Source organism: Platalea leucorodia (assembly GCF_965183815.1).
Source record: "Platalea leucorodia genome assembly, chromosome: 1".
In the NCBI taxonomy this organism is placed as follows: domain Eukaryota; kingdom Metazoa; phylum Chordata; class Aves; order Pelecaniformes; family Threskiornithidae; genus Platalea; species Platalea leucorodia.
In genome coordinates, this window is record NC_138823.1 from 57264684 (window position 1) to 57285089 (window position 20406).

The 20406-nt window shown below is 39.5% G+C and overlaps 1 protein-coding gene across 1 annotated transcript; it reads left to right on the plus strand.

Annotated features, from left to right (window-relative positions):
* The first annotated feature begins 4425 nt into the window (after positions 1-4425).
* Positions 4426-18411, plus strand: NAPG (NSF attachment protein gamma). Its single transcript, XM_082312428.1, has 12 exons — positions 4426-4576; positions 6725-6792; positions 7942-8026; positions 8630-8647; positions 9225-9255; positions 9727-9836; positions 9969-10035; positions 10774-10844; positions 11984-12062; positions 12579-12658; positions 14149-14278; positions 15301-18411. Exons 1-12 carry the CDS (start codon positions 4521-4523, stop codon positions 15448-15450), a joined length of 945 nt encoding a protein of 314 aa, XP_082168554.1. The 5' UTR covers positions 4426-4520; the 3' UTR covers positions 15451-18411.
* Positions 18412-20406: the final 1995 nt, after the last annotated feature.

Sequence of the window (20406 nt, forward strand, 5' to 3'; positions counted from 1 at the left end):
TCCAGCACATGCAATGGAGGCCTTGGTATTAACAGACTCACGGGATTAATCCCAAGCATGCAGGCCTGTCAGCTGCACTGAACTGTCCACCCTTCTGATGACACCAAAATCAATAGTTCATCAAGAAGGTATAGAGAATGAATTTAGAAAGTGTGGACTGCTGTGGGAGGAAGGGAAGAGAAAACTCCATCAATTTGGGACCCAAAAGCAGTCATGGTGATTCTAGAAGTGGTTTGCGGTGAAGCCTGTCTCAGAATGGGAAATTTCCACTCCAAAGTTCATCTTTCCAAGGCCTAGTAACTGGCGGAAGGAAGAATTTTTGAATTGGACCAGGTTCCTGTGTCCGGGCCATGGAATTGCCAACTTTGAAACAGACAAAATTAATAACAACTGGATTGAATGTTATAGGGGCATTCCCCACAGAAAGCTCATTACCGTCTTACAATTAAGAGCTAATGTCTACCCCATGAGGGAACTGGGGTAGACAGGAAACTCAAGATCTGCCAGCACTGTCAAGCTGAGAGTGAGGCTTGCACACATATTATTGGGTATTTCCCACCAGTTCGGGAAGCTAGGATCAAAAGACATAACCAACTGCATGATCTACTGGTTGAAGAAGCTCAGAAGAAGAGTTGGGTAGCGTTTCACGGCCACTCCTACGAGACCACCAAAACAAGCTCTACAAGTCTGACCTAACATTTGTTAAGGGTGGTCAGGCACTGGTGGTGGATATAACCACCAGATAGAAAAGCAAATTATCATCACTTGCTGATGCGGTGGCTGAGAAGGTTAGGAAGTATCAAAGAGCAAGTCCAGGAGGTGACAAATGCCAAAACCATCAGGTTTGTCAGATTCCCCATTGGAGCACGTGGGAAGTGGTATGGTGGCCATTACATGGTTTTATCTGACCTTGGGCTCTCAAAAACCCAACAGGAAAAGGTGGCTCAACTCTTCTCCAGAAGAGCTTTATTCACATCTGTAGATATTGTACATATCTTTGTGAGTCATATGTGAACTATTGTATAAAATTAATTTGACTGTAAATAAATTACATTTGCGGATTGTCATGATCTAGGGAAATGGATTCTTCTTGGAAGCAAGGGAGGCAGGAGGGATAGTAGGTAGGGACTAAGAGGGACTTGGTAATCATGATGCATCATCTTACCTACTGACAAAATCAACTGGCCTTACCTAGGTGGACAGGCCACCTTACTTAACCTGGAAAAGGGACGTGTAAATTATACGTGTTCAATAAATAGTGGGGAAAGCATTATGATCAACGTTTCACATTGAAACACCTTACTAGACACCAGAATACCCTGCTCCTCTCTCATGTCCAATGAATCTGGAAAGCCAATTAGACATTACCTCCTTCCCCCACCTGGGATATTTATGATGTCCCTCTCTTTATTCTCTGGCGCCTAATAAAAGGCATGCTTACGCTGTAGCCTTCTGCTATTTAATTAAAGACAATCAATCAACAGGGAGACACAAATCTACAGAAAACCAGCGTTCATTAATTTTGCGGCCCTCAGAGTTATTTGTTTGCTTTCTGCCATATCCATTAAGACAGGAACTAGTAATGTCTCACAGCCAAATGAATTATATGCATTTAATGCTGAGGACAGGAAAAGAAAAGGCACTGGAGCACTGAGGTGCTGACACTGGGATGGAGTGATCGCGGAACACATTTCTGTGTATATAATGGGCCCAAAACGTGTCTGAGCCAATTGCTCATTAGACCATTAGTGTTAGTAGCAGTCTGCCTGGGAGAAGGAATATGCAGATCCCTCTCCCTTCCTCAGAGGTAATTTCCTCAGCATGGCGGTGTAGCTGTTGTTATTGTCATTAGGACTCCAACTCAGACACTAATAAATTACAAGGTAGAACTTTCCATGTCCTGCTGCCAAAGAAGGCTATCAGATAGAGCTGGGAAATCCAGATCTAGGAAAACTTAAATTCACCTTCCAGATCCAGTGGAGTAGCAGATAGGATTCAGCAGCTGACTTAAAATACAACTCACTGCAGTCAGTCCTGACTTTCTGAACAAGAACATGATATATTCACAGCAAACAAAACTTAGAGTTAATTGGGAAACAAATTTAGCTATGATCGTACTGATTGATAGTCTCACAACTAAGAACAGCTCTCTGAAGGAAACCCAGGCTGTCCTTACACCAGGGCTGTGGGTGGACCCAGCCATAATGGTGGAAGGTGCTGTCTCCAGCTGCCTGCCTCCAGCCTCTTGCCAGAGGTTAGCCCCGTGAAGTCTCACACAGGTGCTTTTTAACTCATTTCAGACAACATGAGCTGTATCAGCTTATGCAGCTCATTTTTGATAACCTAATGCCTTTGGTTGCAATGGGGTACATGAAGAAATGCTTGGATAGGAGACAGAAACCCTCTGCAAGGAGTAGCGATGCGCAGCTGAGGACTGGTTAATGATCAATGGCTTCTGCTGGCACAGCTATTTGCAGAGTTCACATCTGCCTAGTAAACAAAACCTCTAAGATTATACTTTAAAAAGTTTGTCACTCCAACTGCTATCACTGTAAAATTTTTTCACATTGTACCTGGTCATTTTTCAACACCCAATTCTAATTCACATCTAAGTACCAGATGCTGTGACATGATCCTTCCCAGATGTAAAATCTCCGGAGGTTCCATGTCTACAAAGTAAAAGCTACCCAGGAATATCCTATTTTATTTAATACGAGTCTTGGAAATCTTTCGTCTGGTCATTCCAATATATAGTGTAACTAGGCAGTGCACATGTGTAGTTTCACTAGAAAGTGAACAGCTATTTATAACCCAGGGAACACAGCAGGCCGGGAGCAGTAGCGAAAACAAACACACAAACAGTAAGTCATTAACTGCGTGCTTCAGAAGAACACTCTGAGATTATTCTGTCCTTTAATGCTGCAGTTCTATGATTTCATTTTCCCAGCTAACACAAGTTTATTTGAAAGGCACTGCAGCAAGTTCATAGTTATACGGCCAGATCTATCCTGGCTGCCATAGCAAGGGAAAGAAACGACAGACATGATGACACAGGCATCTCGCCGATCATAGCTTCCCCTACTTTTTACGTGCTACCAGTGAGTGCTTGCCAGAAACCTTTTTGCGTATGTATTATGCAAGATTAGCTATCTTCTCCCAGTACTCCTGTGACCACTCATCTGGTTTTGAAAGCAGAAAAAAAACAAAGCCTCTCTACAACCTTTTTTCCTACTTTGTTCTAGGACACAGAATAATAGTATGTAAGATTTAGTGGGGATTTTCCACCATCTGCAACAGATGATAGCCTCTGAAGTGCAGTGCAAGAACCAAAGTTAGAAAATTAAGTTTCTATGTCATCAGGGGAATGAGGGAAAAGGAAAAGGAAGGGAGAGCAATTCAGACCTGTGAGTCTGATTCCTACCTAGAGTAAAACAAATCATGTAACTATTGCTTCTTTTCACCATTTAAGGTAGAAACAATTGCAAAGCTCTGATTCCTATAAACAGTATGGACTTTCAATGACTCATGTGCTCTGATAAAGAGTTTTGCAAGTTTAACCAGCTTCTCACTTTGCTTTCTCTCTCCCGTGTTGATAAATACTTCTCTTATTCAGCTTACTGGAAGACAATAATGACGTCCAAGTTTGGAGAATAAACACCTTCCTGGGCTCAATCACTGATCTTCTGTTACTCAAGGATGTTTCAGATTAACAAAAGGAGCCAAGGAAACTGGACAGTAACTGGACAGACTCATGGGCAGTAGCACACACTTCAGCATTTTCAATTCAGTTACTGTTTAATTTGGGTATCCTGCATGATCACGTAGCCTGCGTTAGCAGCTCTGGTGTGCTCAACCACCACTCATGCTTTCTGCTTTAGATTTCCCTGCCAGCCTGACTGGATACAGCCTCTTGTTTTAACAAACACCAAACGAGTCAGAGGAGTATGCCTCAGCAAAAAGGCCTCTGGAGGCTTCTTTCGGAGCAAGGCAGGCTGTGCTTTTCAGCCTTTGGCCCATGAGTTATGCATTTCTACCAAAAACTGGCCTCCCTTTGAAAACCCTGGGAAACGCAGGCCTGCGCTCACTCCTGTTTTCCAGAAAGCTTCTGTTGGCCTTGGACAGGACGGGGCTGGGGGCTCCTACACCGGAGGCACGTTCCTGCTCCCTGGAGTAAGGCACAGCCCGACACCGCGGGCACCCATTCACCTGCACAACCCCTGCCAGGTGATACCACCCACGGGGCTGCCGGGGAAGGAGCGAGACAGCGTCCCCCATCAAAAACACGGGCTGCGGCCCGCTTGGCCCCGCACGCCCGCCATGACAGCTGCTCGGCCACGCAGCACCCCCGTGACGCGCCAACGGCTGCCAACGGCCGCCAACGGCCGCCCCTGCGCAGGCGCGGTGAGGAGCCCCTCCCCTCGAAGCCCCGTGGGCCCTGCGGCGCTCCGTAGCGGCAGCGCCGGGAGGCGGAGGAGTGCCGGCGAGCGCCCAGGGGCAGGCCCGCCCGCCGCGCTGGGGAGATGGCGGCGCAGAAGATTAACGAGGCGCTGGAGCACATCGCTAAAGCGGAGAAATAGTGAGCGGAAGGGAAGGGAAGGGAGGGAAGGGGAAGGGAAGCTGGCGAGCGGGTGCGACGGCTGCCAGCTCAGCGCCCGGGCTGTCAGGCCCGCCCGGCTCTCCTGCCCCGTGGAGGCGCCGTATCGCCTCCTGCCCGAGCGGGGCTCCGCGGGGCGCGCTGCTTGCCGCCGCGGCCGCCTTCCCCCGCCGCCTCTGAGCCCTGGGGCTGCTGTCCGCTGACTTAGCGCGGCAACTCGGCACCCCCTGCTCGCCCCTGGGCCACGGCGGGGGGGGGGGGGGGGGGCAGAGGCTTTTTGGGAGTTGTAGTTCTCCCGGCGCCCGTGCGGGGAGCGGAGGCTCCGGGGGAACTACAATTCCCATGGTGCCCTGCGCGGAGTGGTGGGTAGGGGGCGGCCTGTGGGGAGGTGGTCGTGGTGGTGGTGGTGGTGGTGGCCTCACTGCGGGGCCGAGCAGTGGCCCGCACATGCCAGGCGACGTGACCGCGGGGGAAGGGGAGGGAGGTGCGGGGGGAGTGGGAGGACATGGCCGCTTGGCCCCTCTTGTGCCTCAGGGGTCACTCCCTACAGGGGGTGGGTGCTAAAGGGCACCCCTCTTCCCCGAATTGGGAGAATAAAGCGGCCCTAAAACTAAAAAGTCGTGTCGGTGAGGCTGTATGGTATGGCTCAGAGGCCTGGAGCCTGGGCGGTTTCCTTAAGGGACATGTAGCCTTTATTGCTCTGAGTGTAACCGAAAAGCGAGGGGAGTCAATCCTGGTCTTCTGCTAAGGTTAGTGGGAGAAAGACAAACTGGAGAAAAGAGTTATGGGGATTGTGGTGAATAGAAGGGCTAAACCTTGCTGAGATGGTGTGTTTGTTTGTTTCCTGCCTATGAGAAATGTGTCATTGTTTCTTTTTAGATAGCCTCAAAGACCTGTGCTGACATTTAGTTTAGAGGGCTTAACATCTACATGTGATAGTCTTCTAATGTGTATTTTAACACTGAATATAGCCATTTTGCTCATAAGTCTGAATTTCACAGACTACAGTATAGATGTAATAGAGCTGACAAATCCAAAGATGCTATAATTTTAGTAAGAATAGTGACGGGCCAGCCTGAAATCATGGATCCAAAGTATAAACTGTGATAGAGGAGAGACCTCCTCAGAATAAAAAAATCTCTACCAGAGTATCTTATTCAAATTACTTGACTAAAAGTGCCTTTCAGTGGAATTAATTTTAAGCTTATCCCGGAAAGCACTTGAAATAAAAGGCACCTAAATCTCAAATTGTGTGCAGATTAAAGCATTGTGTATTTCAGCTCAATGCATTTGAGGCTTTGCCTGTGATAAAAATAACAGAACATAAAGGCTTGCTTTAGAGTTACATACTGTGGCTTTTGTCCAAGTAAGACAGCAAAACCAATGCAGAGTCTATATACAACTGTTTTTCCAAATTAAGCATATATTGCATCTGAAGTGTCTGCCTACAACAAATATGGAAGTGGACTCTAAAGTTATGGTAATTTTTATGTTTGTTTTAGAAGTGAGGAAGTCATAATATTGAAGGCAGCATTGCCTGATGACTCGCCTTATTTTGCAATTATATTTTTCCTTATATATATGTCTGTGTTTGCGCGTGGTGCCATTTAGTGTCATGATCTATTGTAGACATAGAAATGACATATGAGGCTTTGTCTTTGTGTTGGTAAATAAATTCTTTCATTTGTGTGTGCAATGGAGAGTCTTTGATAATTCTAAGCAGCAAAAAATGACTGTAGAGGAGCACTGGAAACTTCATGATGTTTAACAAAAAATATTGTCGGGTGTTGTGGTCTTAGAAATCTTGAGATATCATGTGGGTGTTGGTGGAAGTATTTTTCTTCTGTTGACTTCTTACTGTCGAGGTGCTGGACTTGTGAAGACTCTCTGGGGACAGCAGAAGCATGTTAGGGCGAGGCATGTAACTATGGGAGATCATTGCAGTGCTTTATGCAATTCCGACCAGTGCTGGCACTTATTTTTACAGCTGGGATGTCACCATAGTATTGGCATATAGGTAACTGCTCCTTTTCAGAGGTAGTCTAAAAGTTTAAATATATCTGAAGTGCTTTGAAAGTAAAACATAAAATCTTTACTAATTGTTAATAGGCCTTTCTTCTTGCATTTTAGTCTGAAAACTGGATTCTTAAAGTGGAAACCAGATTATGACAGTGCAGCTACTGAATATGGGAAGGCAGGTATGTATGGCTGTAAATATGGCCATATACTTTATGGATCCAAAGTATTCTTTAAACTTAATTCCTGATAATATTTTACATATTTTCAGTACATTAATGTGTAAGTAAAACTGTTGTTTCATCTTACTTTGTCTTCACAAGGAAAAAACACTCTTAGTAGCACTGTAAAATAAATTTCAGATTGTACTTGGAAATCTAGAACAGTTGTCAAAACAATTTTTTTTTTTTCAAGCTTACAACTTCTACTGTGTATATTACTACATGTGATAAAAACAAAGCTTTCCTTCTTTCACTTGTCTGCCCACAAATCCTATGACTTTACCTACAAAACAACAAATATTTGAGCTGGTTTTAGAACTTTGCTTTTTCATCATCTTAGGAAGTGTGTCCTGAAAAAGACTGTCTCAGTAAGGCAGGGAGGTGCTGCCAGTTTTTTGTAGGCATAGTAAGATCTCTTTCCTCCTTTTTTTCCATGGCAAGTGTCACACTGAATATAAAATTCCTACTAGTTAACTCCTTTTTGCTCTTAAACAATTTTCTTCCTTTTGATAATAGCAATTTATCATAGTTTTTTGACTTGCTACTCTAGGCATTCCTACTCATTCATTTCAGCCTGAATAAAAAAATACAAACTTGGGAAAGCAACTGGAGTGTCTATAAATTGAAATTTATTTTAAATCCTACTTTAATATGTTATCAGTCTAATGGAGATAGAAATACATATTTGTGCCCTGAAGTGGTTGTGTTGCAGAAGTTGTTATAGGTATGCTTTGTTGATGGTACACTTCTATTCCTGCCGTACTGATTCTGTATAACCTCTAATGATTAAAACTATATATACGCATTCCTGCAGTTCTGTAATTAAAATATAGAATGAGTGAATTCCAAAATCCAGCTAAACACATTATGCACAATGTGTGGTACAGTGATGTTATAGAAGTATTGTTGACAATAAGTGGTTTTAATGGTAACTAAGTGACTAATAAAGCAAGAAGGACTGTCATGGGATTTTTTGGAAGAGCTTGGTAAACTGTAGCCATTCATTTAAAGAGTCTGTTTGCATCTTTAGGTGGCTAAATTCTTGAGCAGAAGTGGTGAAAAAAGGAAAATGGCAAGCTGTAAATAAGAACTTTATTTGGTTTCTTGCAGCTGTTGCTTTTAAGAATGCCAAGCAGTTTGACCAGGCAAGGGAAGCCTGTTTACGGGAAGCAGAGGCACATGAAAACAATAAAGCGTATCTTTTCATTGATTGTTATTCTTTCTTCCAAAAAGCTGACTAGTTGCTACTTAGAATGGGACAATGGGGCTTGGTAGAAGATGTATTGAATATATTTGTGCATTTTGTCAGTCTCACAAAATTGTCTATTCCTGTGTGCTTTGAGTGGGAAAACTAAAGAACCCTTTTGGTTAGAAAATCTGTGTTGTTTCTAATAACATCTGGAGCGATAAGGTGCTGACCCGTGCCTGAGATGTCTAGGTACTGCTTCAGAATTTTTTTTTTTTTTTTTTTTTGAATACCTACAAATGCAGAGTATAAACTAAATGCAACTCTGATGTCATTACAGTGCTTGTAGTAGTATTTAGTAGCCAGGAACATATTTTGAATAAATGTGCTTTTTACAACTTTACATGCAGTTATACTTTGGTATGTTGCATTTATTCTGTCCTTAGAAGCATTTATTCTTGACACCTTGCCTACAAGTGTAGTAGGTTCAATTTGCCTTTATGGGATTCTTTGCTTTGAATCTAGTACTTGTATAAGATTTTGTACGCTATTAATTTTTCTGTGTTATATTTTTGTGGCTTTTCTCCTTGACTTTGACAATGTTACTTCCAGTCTCTTCCATGCTGCCAAGTAAGTAGAGAAGCACTGAGTAGTTTCAAACAAATTTTCTAACATATGGTACAAGCATGAGCTATCATTTTGATCTCGCTGTAGTAAATGGTATGATTCAAGTGATTTTGCTGTTTCAGAATCAGTTTAATGGAAGTGTGGGCTAGGAAAGTCTGAAAACCTGCAATGGCTGTCCAAAGAAATGATGATTTTGATATTCTTCAGCACCTTTTGATATAAAATATTTTTTTTCTTAGAGAAACTTTTTGTAATTTGAAATTCTACACTGTTGAGTTTATAAAGAAATTTTTAATTAAAGAGTACTTCAAAGCAAGCAGACAATGACAGATTATCCAAACATTGCCTATGGGTCAGATCATGAGAGTAGATTTTTAGTGGGGACTGTGGTTGAAGTACTTCATTTGTGGAAGATAATGTTACACATGCACTGTCTCATTAAATAAAACATTGGAAACATCTTAAAAGTATTAAATATTAACAGTGAAGTGATAGCTGATGCATGTTAGCTTTTGCTACGTAACTACAGCTTGCTGAAATACACCATATCTAACTAAATTGTACATTTTTTTCTCTGCAGAGCTTATGAGCAAGCTGGCATGATGCTAAAGGTATTTTCATGTACTAGTTTTTAGTAAAAAGTTCTATTTTATAGTGAAGAACATTGTGCACTGGACTGTTTTACAAATATATGTAAGCGAATTACATATTAAAGTGATATTTTTCTGTTGACTCCTAGTCCCCACCAATGCCCTCAGTACGTTAGGGAAGCGACATTTGTAATTGGGGGAAAAAAAAATTGTTTTCCTTTTGTAGAAGGAAAGGTGAGGGCCTCATGTCTGGGGGTAACAGAAGAGTGGTGCTACTTCTGCTCTAAACTACCACAGATTCATGCCTTATGTGAAAGTTTGGTATTTACAAGCAAATTTTATGGAGTTGGTGGTCAACATTCACTAGCTCCACAAGTTTGTAAATGAAAATTAAAATCTTAATAAGTAAGGTATTACAGTTTGCTTCGATTTGTTTCATTGTACATAAGCACAATTCCTGACAGCAGCATCCTTCTGACTGTCACTTTGCAGGAGATGCAGAGACTCCCTGAAGCAGTTCAGCTGATAGAGAAAGCCAGTATGATGTACCTGGAGAACGGGACACCAGATACAGCAGCTATTGCACTGGAACGGGCTGGAAAGTAAGTCTGTGGAATTGGTGGCTAGAATGCATGCAGGGCATGGGTATGTCTTTAGTTTTCTTTCTTGTTTCTTTGATGCTTTTAGGTAAAAAATATTTTCATCTCAAGAGAAATGATTTATGTTTTTTGCAGGTTAATAGAAAATGTGAGCCCAGAGAAGGCTGTGCAGCTCTATCAGCAAGCAGCGTCAGTGTTTGAAGTAAGTGGGGTTTTTTGGCTTGGTTTCACCCCCCCTCACACTCCCTCCCCCCCCCCCCCCAGCAAAGAGCTTTCCAGTCCCAGAAAGTATAGAGAGATGAATGAATTGGTGTTCAGGGTCAGCTATAAAGTTAAGGAAAAAGCCTAAGATAGGTTCTAAATTATTTGTCCTTCCTTTCACATCAGTGGCTGAGGAATGAAGCTGAAGGCTTCTTATGCTGTAGAGAATGAGATTATAAAAGGAGTCAGTTTCCTTTGCCTTTTTCTCAGTTTGGGACTTGACTGAATCTGAATATTGTATGTTGTCAAGTTTTCTGCCTCTTGTTAGGCAGCCCAGAGGGTAGGGAACATGGCTGCTGTTGAGTCCTGGAGCCTAAAATAGTTTGAAATCCTTGAACGCACAGAAGAGAAGAGTTTGCTTGATGCTCTACTCATCCCATGAGCAGATGATTTGCCTTTTTGCTACTGCCTTTGGCATACTTCTCTATTGTCACTTGTCACATGTTTCCGGCTTAGCAAGTTTGCATTGATGTTACTTTGCTCTGTAGATCCATATGGGGGCTGGCTGTGGGACTTGAATGCACCAATATTCTTCCTGTTTCCCTTGAGTGTGTGAACTGCTGATAAAATAATTAACAGTTGTTCTAAGTTACAGATGACATACTTTAGTTAAGGTCTAGTGGTCTTAATTCTATACAAATGAAATACGAAGGCATGAATTCTTTTTGTTCTTTTCTAGAATGAAGAACGTTTACGGCAAGCTTTAGAAATGCTAGGGAAGGCATCAAGACTTCTAGTAAGAGGACGCAGGTATAGCTTTATGCCTTTTTTTTTTTTAATGTAATTGAATCTTTAATAGTGATTTTCATTGTGTTTTCTTGCTGTTGTTGGGTTTATATACTGTTACTTAATTATTCTTTGAGATGCACTTCAAACTAAAATTCAGGTTCTGTGGGATATGCCACGTTCATCCAAGAATTACCTGTTCCGTGTTCTGGGATAGGAGAATGTGGGCTGTAAGGCTTTGTTTCCTTTGTGTTCGTTGAATAGCTAGAAAGCACATACACCAGTCTTCATTAATTCTTAAACTACTTCAGGAAATTTTTTTTTTCTTCCAGCACTAATATGTAGAAAGTACTGGAAAGTCTTTTATAGGTGTGGAATATAAAATAGGGGAATTAGATGACTAACCTGAGGAAAGAAATCTGTTTGCAGCAGTCTGATTCTGGACTTCTTAAAGAAGAGTGTATCTTGGAGTCTCAATGGGAATTTATTTTAATTGTTAATTGCTAGCACCAAACTTGACCTGCAGTTCAGCTTAGACTTGCTTACTGAAACAGGTAGTTCCTTTAAGAAATTGTCTGGGTTCCTAATGCTGCTTTTAAGACACTTTATTTCACTGCAGAATTTAGTCAGAAAAGGAAATTTACAAAGTAACTTGAAAGTCTTTCTGTGAAAGCAAGTCAACATAGCTTCAGAACATCTGAAAGACTTTGTTGCTCTGCTGCTTTATAGCTCACATGCTATTGCTAATTTCTAGAAGTTTAATATGATGAGTAAAAGAGTATTCAAACTCAAAACCAGTTGCTATGACTTAATATTGATAGTTCCTGGATATCAGACTTACTGATAGCTTATAGTGTCCTCATGACATACGGAAATCTGTTAGGGTATGTAACAAGGCATTCATCTTGTACAATGTTATGAAAAATGAGGCTTCTCTGAGTGAATACCAGAGATGTTCTTGGCCTGCATGTATACAAAAGGAATTGCTGACTATATATTTCTTTATCTACTCTGTTAGGAAGATCTACTGCTGATTTTTAGTTGTGTTGCTTTTTATTCCAGTAGACTTGCCGATGTATTAGTTAAACACTTTGTAATTAGCCTCAGGTCCCTTATGCTGTATTCCTGGCACTGATACTCCTAACTGTTTTTTGTTTTTTTAGATTAGATGAGGCTGCATTGTCTCTCCAAAAGGAAAAAAGTATTTATAAGGAAATTGAGAATTACCCAACATGCTATAAGGTAAATTCTAAGTGACGATTTGGGATAGTGCATTTCAAGTTTTTCTGGGTAACTAAAGACAGCTGACATCTGACTGACAATATGTACCTCTTGATTCAGGGATACGTTTCTTGCTAAATGATGAGAATTTGTGGTAGTGCATGTTTTCCTGACCTCTAATGTGCTTTTTTCACTACTATAATGTTGAAGATAAGATGCTGTTATCTACAGGAGCTGTCAAAAACAACAAACACCTCAAAAATAAAAATGTTATAAAAAATAACAAACCACAAAAACTGCTGCTTGATGCAACGGTTCATTACAATGTTATAAGAGATAATCTATTTCATACCAGCTAAGGATATGGCTTACTACTTTTTTACTATGTTGTTCTGACTCTCTTGTGTCAGTACCTTAGAATCATTGCAGATTGTAATGACCTTTTTCACGCGAAATATTAGCAGTCCAGTATTTTTTTCGTATTTTACTGTTCATTTTTAAAGAATCATTGGGTTGGGTTTTTTTGTTTCTGTTTAGAAAACTATTGCTCAAGTCTTAGTTCATCTTCACAGAAATGATTATGTTGCTGCAGAAAGATGTGTGAGGGAAAGCTATAGGTAAGTCTACTTCATGTCCTATACTTTTAAACTGAATGTTTCATTAATGTAGATCTATTCTTATGAAAGAGCAATGGAAACGCTGTCTGTTAAGAAATTTTAAGCCTGTACTTCTGTTGACTTACAGTACAATAATAGCATTCCCTGGTAGGTGGCTATCGGGAACTTTTTTTCACTCTTAACAGATTTAGCTGTAATTACCATGGTGATTCTTCTTAATGAACCTGAAATAAAAAGTTAGTCATAAAGAAGTAAAGTGCGACAGGTGAAATGAGATGGAAATTAGAAAGTCCTCCCATTTTTGTCCTTGTTGAAAACTGAGCAGGATACTGTTATGGCTGGGATTCTTGCCTTATTGATATCCTTTGGGTTGTGTCTTTTTTTCAAATGGAACAGAGATGGATTAGCTACTGTAAACATGTTTAGGATTAAAAGTGAGTATTACTGGATGTTGCTAACTAAATTTTAATTTTTTCAGAATCCTTTTGCCATGTCATCTGTGGAGGCCCTTAAAAGTTGAAATTCTAACTTGTCATTACCATATTTTATTACTGTTTAAGGATGGAAATATGGAATGCAGTCTCAAAATGCTCAATAGCAGCATCCCAGTATAATCAACTAATCTGTCTGGTATTGTGATTAGATTGAGGGAAAGATTAATCTAAATCTTTTTGTTAAAGAAAAATTTGCAGCATGTGAATTACTACATTTCTGATTATGTCAATCTAGGAGATCTTGCCCTTGTCATACATTGGAAGAAGAAAAGCAAAATTTGTACTTCTTGTGACTTTTTTTTTAAATAGTTGATCGAACTGAAAGATAATTTAGAAAGCAGAAAGTAGTCCAGTTGAATACATTAAAATGAAGAAGGCATTCTTTACACATCCAGGAGAAAATTCTGGTGTTAAAGTCTGGATTAGTCTTTAACCCTGTTTCCAGAGGCTTTCCCAGCAACTCTCCATTTCAGCTTTCATTAGGACTTCAGTAACAAAATACTGAAACAACATTTTTTTACTTAAACTGTGTTTTTAGTGAAATGACTTGAACATATGTCTAAGTTAAATTGTTACTTTATTTTTAGAAAGAATTTTTTTAGATCAGTCTTTAAACATCTTGCTCATATTTTCCATGTCTTCAATTTGTGTTTTATATAGAAACTCATTACAGAATTTTTCTGTATGTAAAGTGGAGGAAGAGTTTATTGGCTAGTCAGGAAAAATTGGAAAAATTCTAATATTCTCTTTTCGTCTTGACTCTGATTGTAGTCTTATTCTCAGCATGCAAAGTAATATTGCTGAAAGTTGAATTTTAGGGATATGATCCATGTACCTGGAGAAATCAAAGTGATCATAAACAGTTTTGTGAAATAAGCAGTCTATCAGATTCTTAAAAGCTGTTTGCTTTTCTGCTATTAATCAGCAGCATTTAAAGATAGAATAGCTGAGTGTTGATTGCTGAAATGCCCTAAATGAACTCTTAATTTCCTTCAGTATACCGGGATTTAATGGAAGTGAAGACTGTGCAGCACTAGAGCAACTTTTAGAAGGGTATGACCAGCAAGATCAGGATCAAGTTTCTGAAGTCTGTAATTTGCCACTCTTCAAATACATGGACAATGATGTAAGTGGACAGTTCCTATGGATTTTTTTTTTATAATTCTTTTGCTTGTTCAGGTTGAGAGCGAGATTTTTCTAGTAGAGGAAAATAAGAGCAGCAGGGTCCATGTGTTTATTGTGACTTGCTCTGTCATTCTACCCTGTGCTTGTGAACTTTATGTGCTCCTTTACTTTGCTGCCTGCCAATGTTAAGTCCCATATTGTTGGGCCTTTCAGATAGTGGGAAAGCTTAGGTGAATGAACAGTTTGTTATGGATTTGCTGAGTTTGTTTGACAAGTTGACTAAAATTCAGTTCCTTTCTGCTTTGTTCCTTAGGGGCCAGAAGAGTTTGCTGCTTATGCTTTATCTCAGAAATACCATATAGCTGATATGCATGCATAAGCATTACAGAATATGATGCCTACAGGATGGCATTGTTGAATATTTTTTTCAGCACTTATTCCTTATCAAGGTGCTAGTTAGTGAAAGATTTTTTTTTTGTTATTTTGAGAAAGTAGGTGTGTCCCCTTTTTTTTAGTTGTACTTGTAAGTGGTAGGAAGTATAAGGATAGGAAAGGTGTGAAGTAAAGGAGACATCCATCCATGCCAAACTTTGTAACAGTATTGACTAATTTTACTTTATTACTATGTTGAATAGTAAAAATTAAGGTGCTAGTCTTGCTGAAAACCACTTGTAAGACCTTTTACATGAACTAATACTAGATAATGTATGCAGAGCTGCATACTGAAAAATTATTTTTTTTTACATAAGGCTTGAACCACAGAAGCTGTAGGATGTGGCCAAATTATTCTATAATAAGCAGTATCGATACAGATCTCACATCCCATTCTCAGAGTGTTTGAGATAGCCTAACATTAGTTCATTTTTTCCTTATTCTAAGCTGGAAAAATATACTCCAAAAGCAGCATCAGTTTTCTGTACTGAATGTTAACTGTTTGTTAATTTTGAGTGTCAGTCAATTCTGTGACAAGAAGATTTTATTTCTGTGATAGTACAGAAATTAAACTTGCCTTGTTATTGTCAGTATGCCAAGCTTGGTCTTACCTTGGTGGTCCCCGGAGGTGGAATCAAGAAGAAATCGCCAAACGCTGCACAAGACAAAGCAAGAGGACCAACCGCAGTGGGCTCTCATGCTGATGAGGAAGAGGATGAATATTCTGGTGGACTATGCTAGCTACAGACATAGGTTGTCTTAAATATCTGACTTACTTGTGATGTTGAGCATATCCAAAGGTACCAGATTTACCAGAGTTTCATTGCAATTGTGATATGGGAATCCTGATATTAACTTGGCAGCTTCTGGGTACAATATAGGAGAAAAAGCATGATTGTACCTATCATCTTGAAACATCTTTGGACTTCATTTCTTACCTGGTAGGAGCTTCCTCAGGGCCCTGCCTTCAGTTGATGGGAAAAATTCGAGAGAAATTTTTACTAAAAGCACAGTTTAAAAGAAACCAAAACCCCAGAAGCACTGGAGTAGGGAGAGTGGTACAAAATTTTAAATGCTGAATTTCAAGAGCTGACACTTTTTGGTCCCAGTAATATGTTTGTGATTTGTTTTCTGAGCTAAATATACGATCATTCATCTGGCTATTTATCTCCTGTTTAACACCATTTAAGGCAGACTGTGCAAGGCAGGATTTTTCACTCGTATAAGCAGTAGGGGGAGCATTAAGTTTATTTTCAACGTTTTTACTCCACTGCAGAATATTATTTTAATATCTTATTCTTTGCAAGCAGTATCCATGTGGATATGGAAAATAATAAGCCAACTAGTTTGAAGCTACCTTGCAAACTTAAAAGTACACACACACACCCCTTTCATCTTAAGAACTTCATTGACGTGAAATCTTTGGAAATAAATGTGTGCATAGTGTTTGTAATGTACACCTTGGGAATGAAAGGAGTGGACAACCTTTCTTAGCAGTGTTTCTGAAGTATGCTCTAACCAAAAAAGAAACTGAAGGTAGCAGATAGTGTGCATTGAATATAAAGCTCTGAAGACAATGTTTAACAAAAACTTAGGTGGAATGTTTCAGTGGTGTTTGAGTTCATGAGTGTTCCAGGTGTTTATTTGCTAATCAATACGCTAGTCTATGAAGACATTTAATTCTTTTGTATTTTCAAAGCATAGAACAGCTATCTCTTACAAATGGCATTTTTCAAACTAGCTCAGAATCCAAAGTAACCAAACTTTAATGCATCTTCTCTATTTTCATTTGGTTTCAAATTGTCATGTGTTTTGCAAGCTTCTGTAGTGTCTTAAATTTGTTTGACCATTTTAGCTTAAAAGTTGACAACATTGGAAGTTGTATCCGTGGTCTGTTTCTTCAGAAGAACCTAATCAAGATCTGCACTAGGGTGAGACCACTTGGAATCTAGCAGGGATTTGTGTGTGATAAATGATGCCCAAAGTTGAATAAACAATAGACCAAAAGCATAATGTTAAGTGTTGGTGCAGTTTCTGCCATATTAAGGGATTGGATGTCTTCAAAAATATCGAGCATATGTCTGACACATACTGATGTCAGACATAATTATGGTGAAGGTAAACTTCTAGAGGGTTAATACTCACTTCCCTTGAGGTGGATAGTACTCAATAGCATTGTGATGGGAGCACATGATACAGCATGATATGCAGGCAGGGCTGCTGTAAAAGTCACGTTATTCAATTTAATGGGTATTCAAAAAGCAGTTTTGTCTCTTTATATTATGTAATAATCAGCTTGGGTTTTAAAGCTATTTGAGACTACACCTGTAGTTCTTTACTGTCTGACAGGTAATTTCCCTTTGTTATTAATGATCTATATAGAAGTTTTTGCTCTTCTATAAATAGTCTAAATGAAATTTTGGGAATTGAGTTGCTTTTCTCTGATTACAAGTATACGTAAAAGACGGTTTTGAAGACTTTCCTGTAACTCTTCTTTTTTCACCATTGGAGCAACTCAGTCCAGTTTACTCAACTTCTGCCTTCTGGATTTGTTCGTGAAGGTGACCATGCACTTTTTATGGGGAGTCTTTATCACAAGTAGGAAAAAAAGCACACATGTAGGAGCACTGGGAACACTAAGTAATTTTCTTCAAGGTTTTCCTGTTGCTTCCAATTCTGAACCCAGTTTTGTTGAATGGTCCCAAGGAGTCTACTTTTTTGTGTGTGTGAACAATTGTATATATCCGAGAAGATGACATGCATAAGAAGAAAAATGAGAGCCTTGTGTGCTTCTGTGACAGAACTTGCAGACTTTATTTAAACTGTGCTTGTAACACTAACAGGCCCTTAAAAGAAAAATTAAAATTTAGGCATTAGATTCTTAAAGCATACTTTTCATATTGCCAAAAAAAATAGATGTGCAAGACTGTCTTCCCACTCCCCCAGCTTTTTTCTCTTTTCCCCGTGCCAAGTATGGAAAAACAAAAAGTAACTTGTACTAAGGATGTTAAGCTGCCATTGAATTGAAAGGGGCTTCTCTGAATCTTAGGAGTAGAATCTTAATCTTTGATTGCAATGTTGCTTCAAAGACCAAATCTGCAGAAATGAAGTGTCTCAAAATAAGATGGTCTATTTTATATAACTTATTCTCCTATTTTAGGCAATGAAAGTGTGTTAGGAATGTTAACTGCCTTTTAGTAAATGTTTAACTATAGAAGAAGCTGTCTGTATATTATGTGTTAGTGTTTGTTTCTATCTTTCAAAGCAGTTTGCACACTATGTAAATATCATTTAAGTGATTTAAAGTGGAAAAGATACTATTTACAGCAAGAAAGTCTCCAAACCCAGCGTTGACTGTAAGAAAAATAAAATTAAATTGTGCACGAAGGCTGAGCGATGGCCAATGCAATGTATATGTAAAATCAGAAGATGTCTAAATTATCTGTAACTTAAGACTCAGTATGCCCAAGTGCAGTGTGAAACCTGTGCTTTATTTGTTCTTTTTCCAAATCTGTGGTGTATTAGAGTACAAAATGTGTTTGTAACAGCTCTACAGATGCTGCTTCTTGAGAAGAGGCTATGTGTTTCACCAACATGAGAAATAAAACTTGAAACTAATGCATTTGTGCTAGCTTTCCATGTTGTTGATCAGGTCCCGCTGAGCACTACCATTTGAAAACGAATATTATTTTTTTAATCTCAAGCAGATTTTGTATGTGACCGTTTGCAGATCTTGTCACCAAGCATTGCAGGTATATTACGTGATCGAGGACTAAGTCTTGGGAGCCTACTGGCTCGCGTTTGAGTGTTGAAAGTCAGTGGTGTCCAATCTTTGTGGCTTATTCGCAAGACGTTTGCCTACAACCTATGTCATTTATCCTGTGTGTTTTGTTTTTCTAACTGACCTTTTGGTACCTTTTTGCTGGCTTTCATTATTTGAGATGATGACACATCTTAGGCAATTCTGTCCACTCAGAATAAAAGGTATGTATGTGTTTTGCCTCTCTGCTGATTGCAACATCTTGGTGGTTCATTGTTACCACTTCACTTCCCAAAGGCTTGTATTCAGAAAACAAAATTGTTACATTGGGTGATTGTCTGACCTGAACTTGTTGTCTTTAACAACACAAAATAGAGAAAAATAATTGATTCTTCAGTCCTTGATCTTCCTCAATCTTGGCTAATTATGCAAGGCATAGTTATGGTTTAAAAAAAAGACTGTGTTTCTAATGATGAGTGAGGACATACAGATTCTTAGATCTGCCATAGAGATAAAGCACTTGTTTCCACAGTTGGGCTGGTTAAACATGTAGCAAACTCTTGAAGTCTTCTGGAAGAATACACAAATATGTTCCAAGATTTGCCTGAATATGCTGAAATCCAGAAAGGACTGAGAACGTTAACGGGAGCAGTGGAGATGTGAGAAAGGTTCTTGCACCAAACTGCTTTGAGTATCGATGCTGACTGTGACAGGTGCATCGTGTGTGCCTCTGGGCTCTGCTGGAGGCTGAAAGAGGTGCCCACACCAAAACGACTGAGGGTCAGTTGAATGTGGAGGATGCCCTAGCCATTAGAACTTCAACATTCATTTTTAGCAAGAATAATTTTAGAAATGGTGTCTGCTGTCCAGCAAGAACATGTAAAAGTGACTTAATCGCTATTTAGGCTATAGGTTTTTGCTGATTTAAAATCACGGCTTGGGGCTGGGGGGAAGAGGAAAGTTAGTTTGGTGTTGGAATGATTCATTCTTTACCTATGCCATTTTACTTATATGCTGAAGTGTCACTGATGCATATTTAAGCAGCTCTATAGATTAACATAGTTTCCCCTCCCAAAGTTTAATTTGTAATTCTATTACAGGTTTGGGGGGGGATTCTCTTTTAGAGCAGGGGTGTTATTTGTATTTGAATGAAAACTGATTCTCTTAAAAGTACATAAAATAAGTAGGTTTCTGTATGTGCTGAATTTGAGCAGAAATAGTGAAGAGGATGGGGGCATTTGAAGTATAAATGTGAATGTTAAGACTGCTGTCTTTGTTAGAGTTAATTAATCCTATTTATTACTTGGGTCAGATTTTCAAAGCGGTTTTTGTCCATGGGAATGCAAGCTTGTCATTATTCAGTTGGATCCAATGGGGAGTTTGAAAAACAGCTAGATTTCAAAAGCCATAGATCTTTACACAATTTAAGGATGTGAACTCTGTAACTCTTTGGAGACTTCATCATTGCAGAAAAATCACATTTTCTACTATTTTAATGTCAAACTTGCGGGAATACTTGAAGGCTGAAGAACCTGGCACTGAAGTTCTTCAGTGTGACAGGAATCATCCCTTGGATGCTGCAAATAAGCAGCTGTAAAAATGGTAAGAACTAAGCTGCTCTTGGAGAAAAAAAAACTTTTATCATCTAGGTTTATAATAAGTAACGAACATTTTTGGATGTAGGAAATAGAAAAAAGAAGCCCCCTCAACCCCAACAACTAGTAGTGGTAATAAAATTGGAGCAAGTAGATGTAACTTTCCAGACCAGGAGGGAACCACTTGGGATCTGTTGTTGTTTGAGTATGAGCTGGGATATTAATCTCTAAGCTAATGGTCTGTAGAGGCCAGCATCCCCCAGAGCTGGGCTCACCTCCTGCTGTGCCTTAGTACCTGTTGAAGATGATGCGTACGAGTGCTTTATCTGACCACCCTCCAAA

Excerpts from the sequence above, each read along its gene's own strand:
- NAPG (XM_082312428.1), top strand. The coding sequence starts at position 4,521 with ATGGCGGCGCAGAAGATTAACGAGGCGCTGGAGCACATCGCTAAAGCG. Across the intron at positions 6,793-7,941 it reads TACTGAATATGGGAAGGCAG|CTGTTGCTTTTAAGAATGCC; the intron begins GTATGTATGGCT and ends GGTTTCTTGCAG. Across the intron at positions 9,837-9,968 it reads GCACTGGAACGGGCTGGAAA|GTTAATAGAAAATGTGAGCC; the intron begins GTAAGTCTGTGG and ends TGTTTTTTGCAG.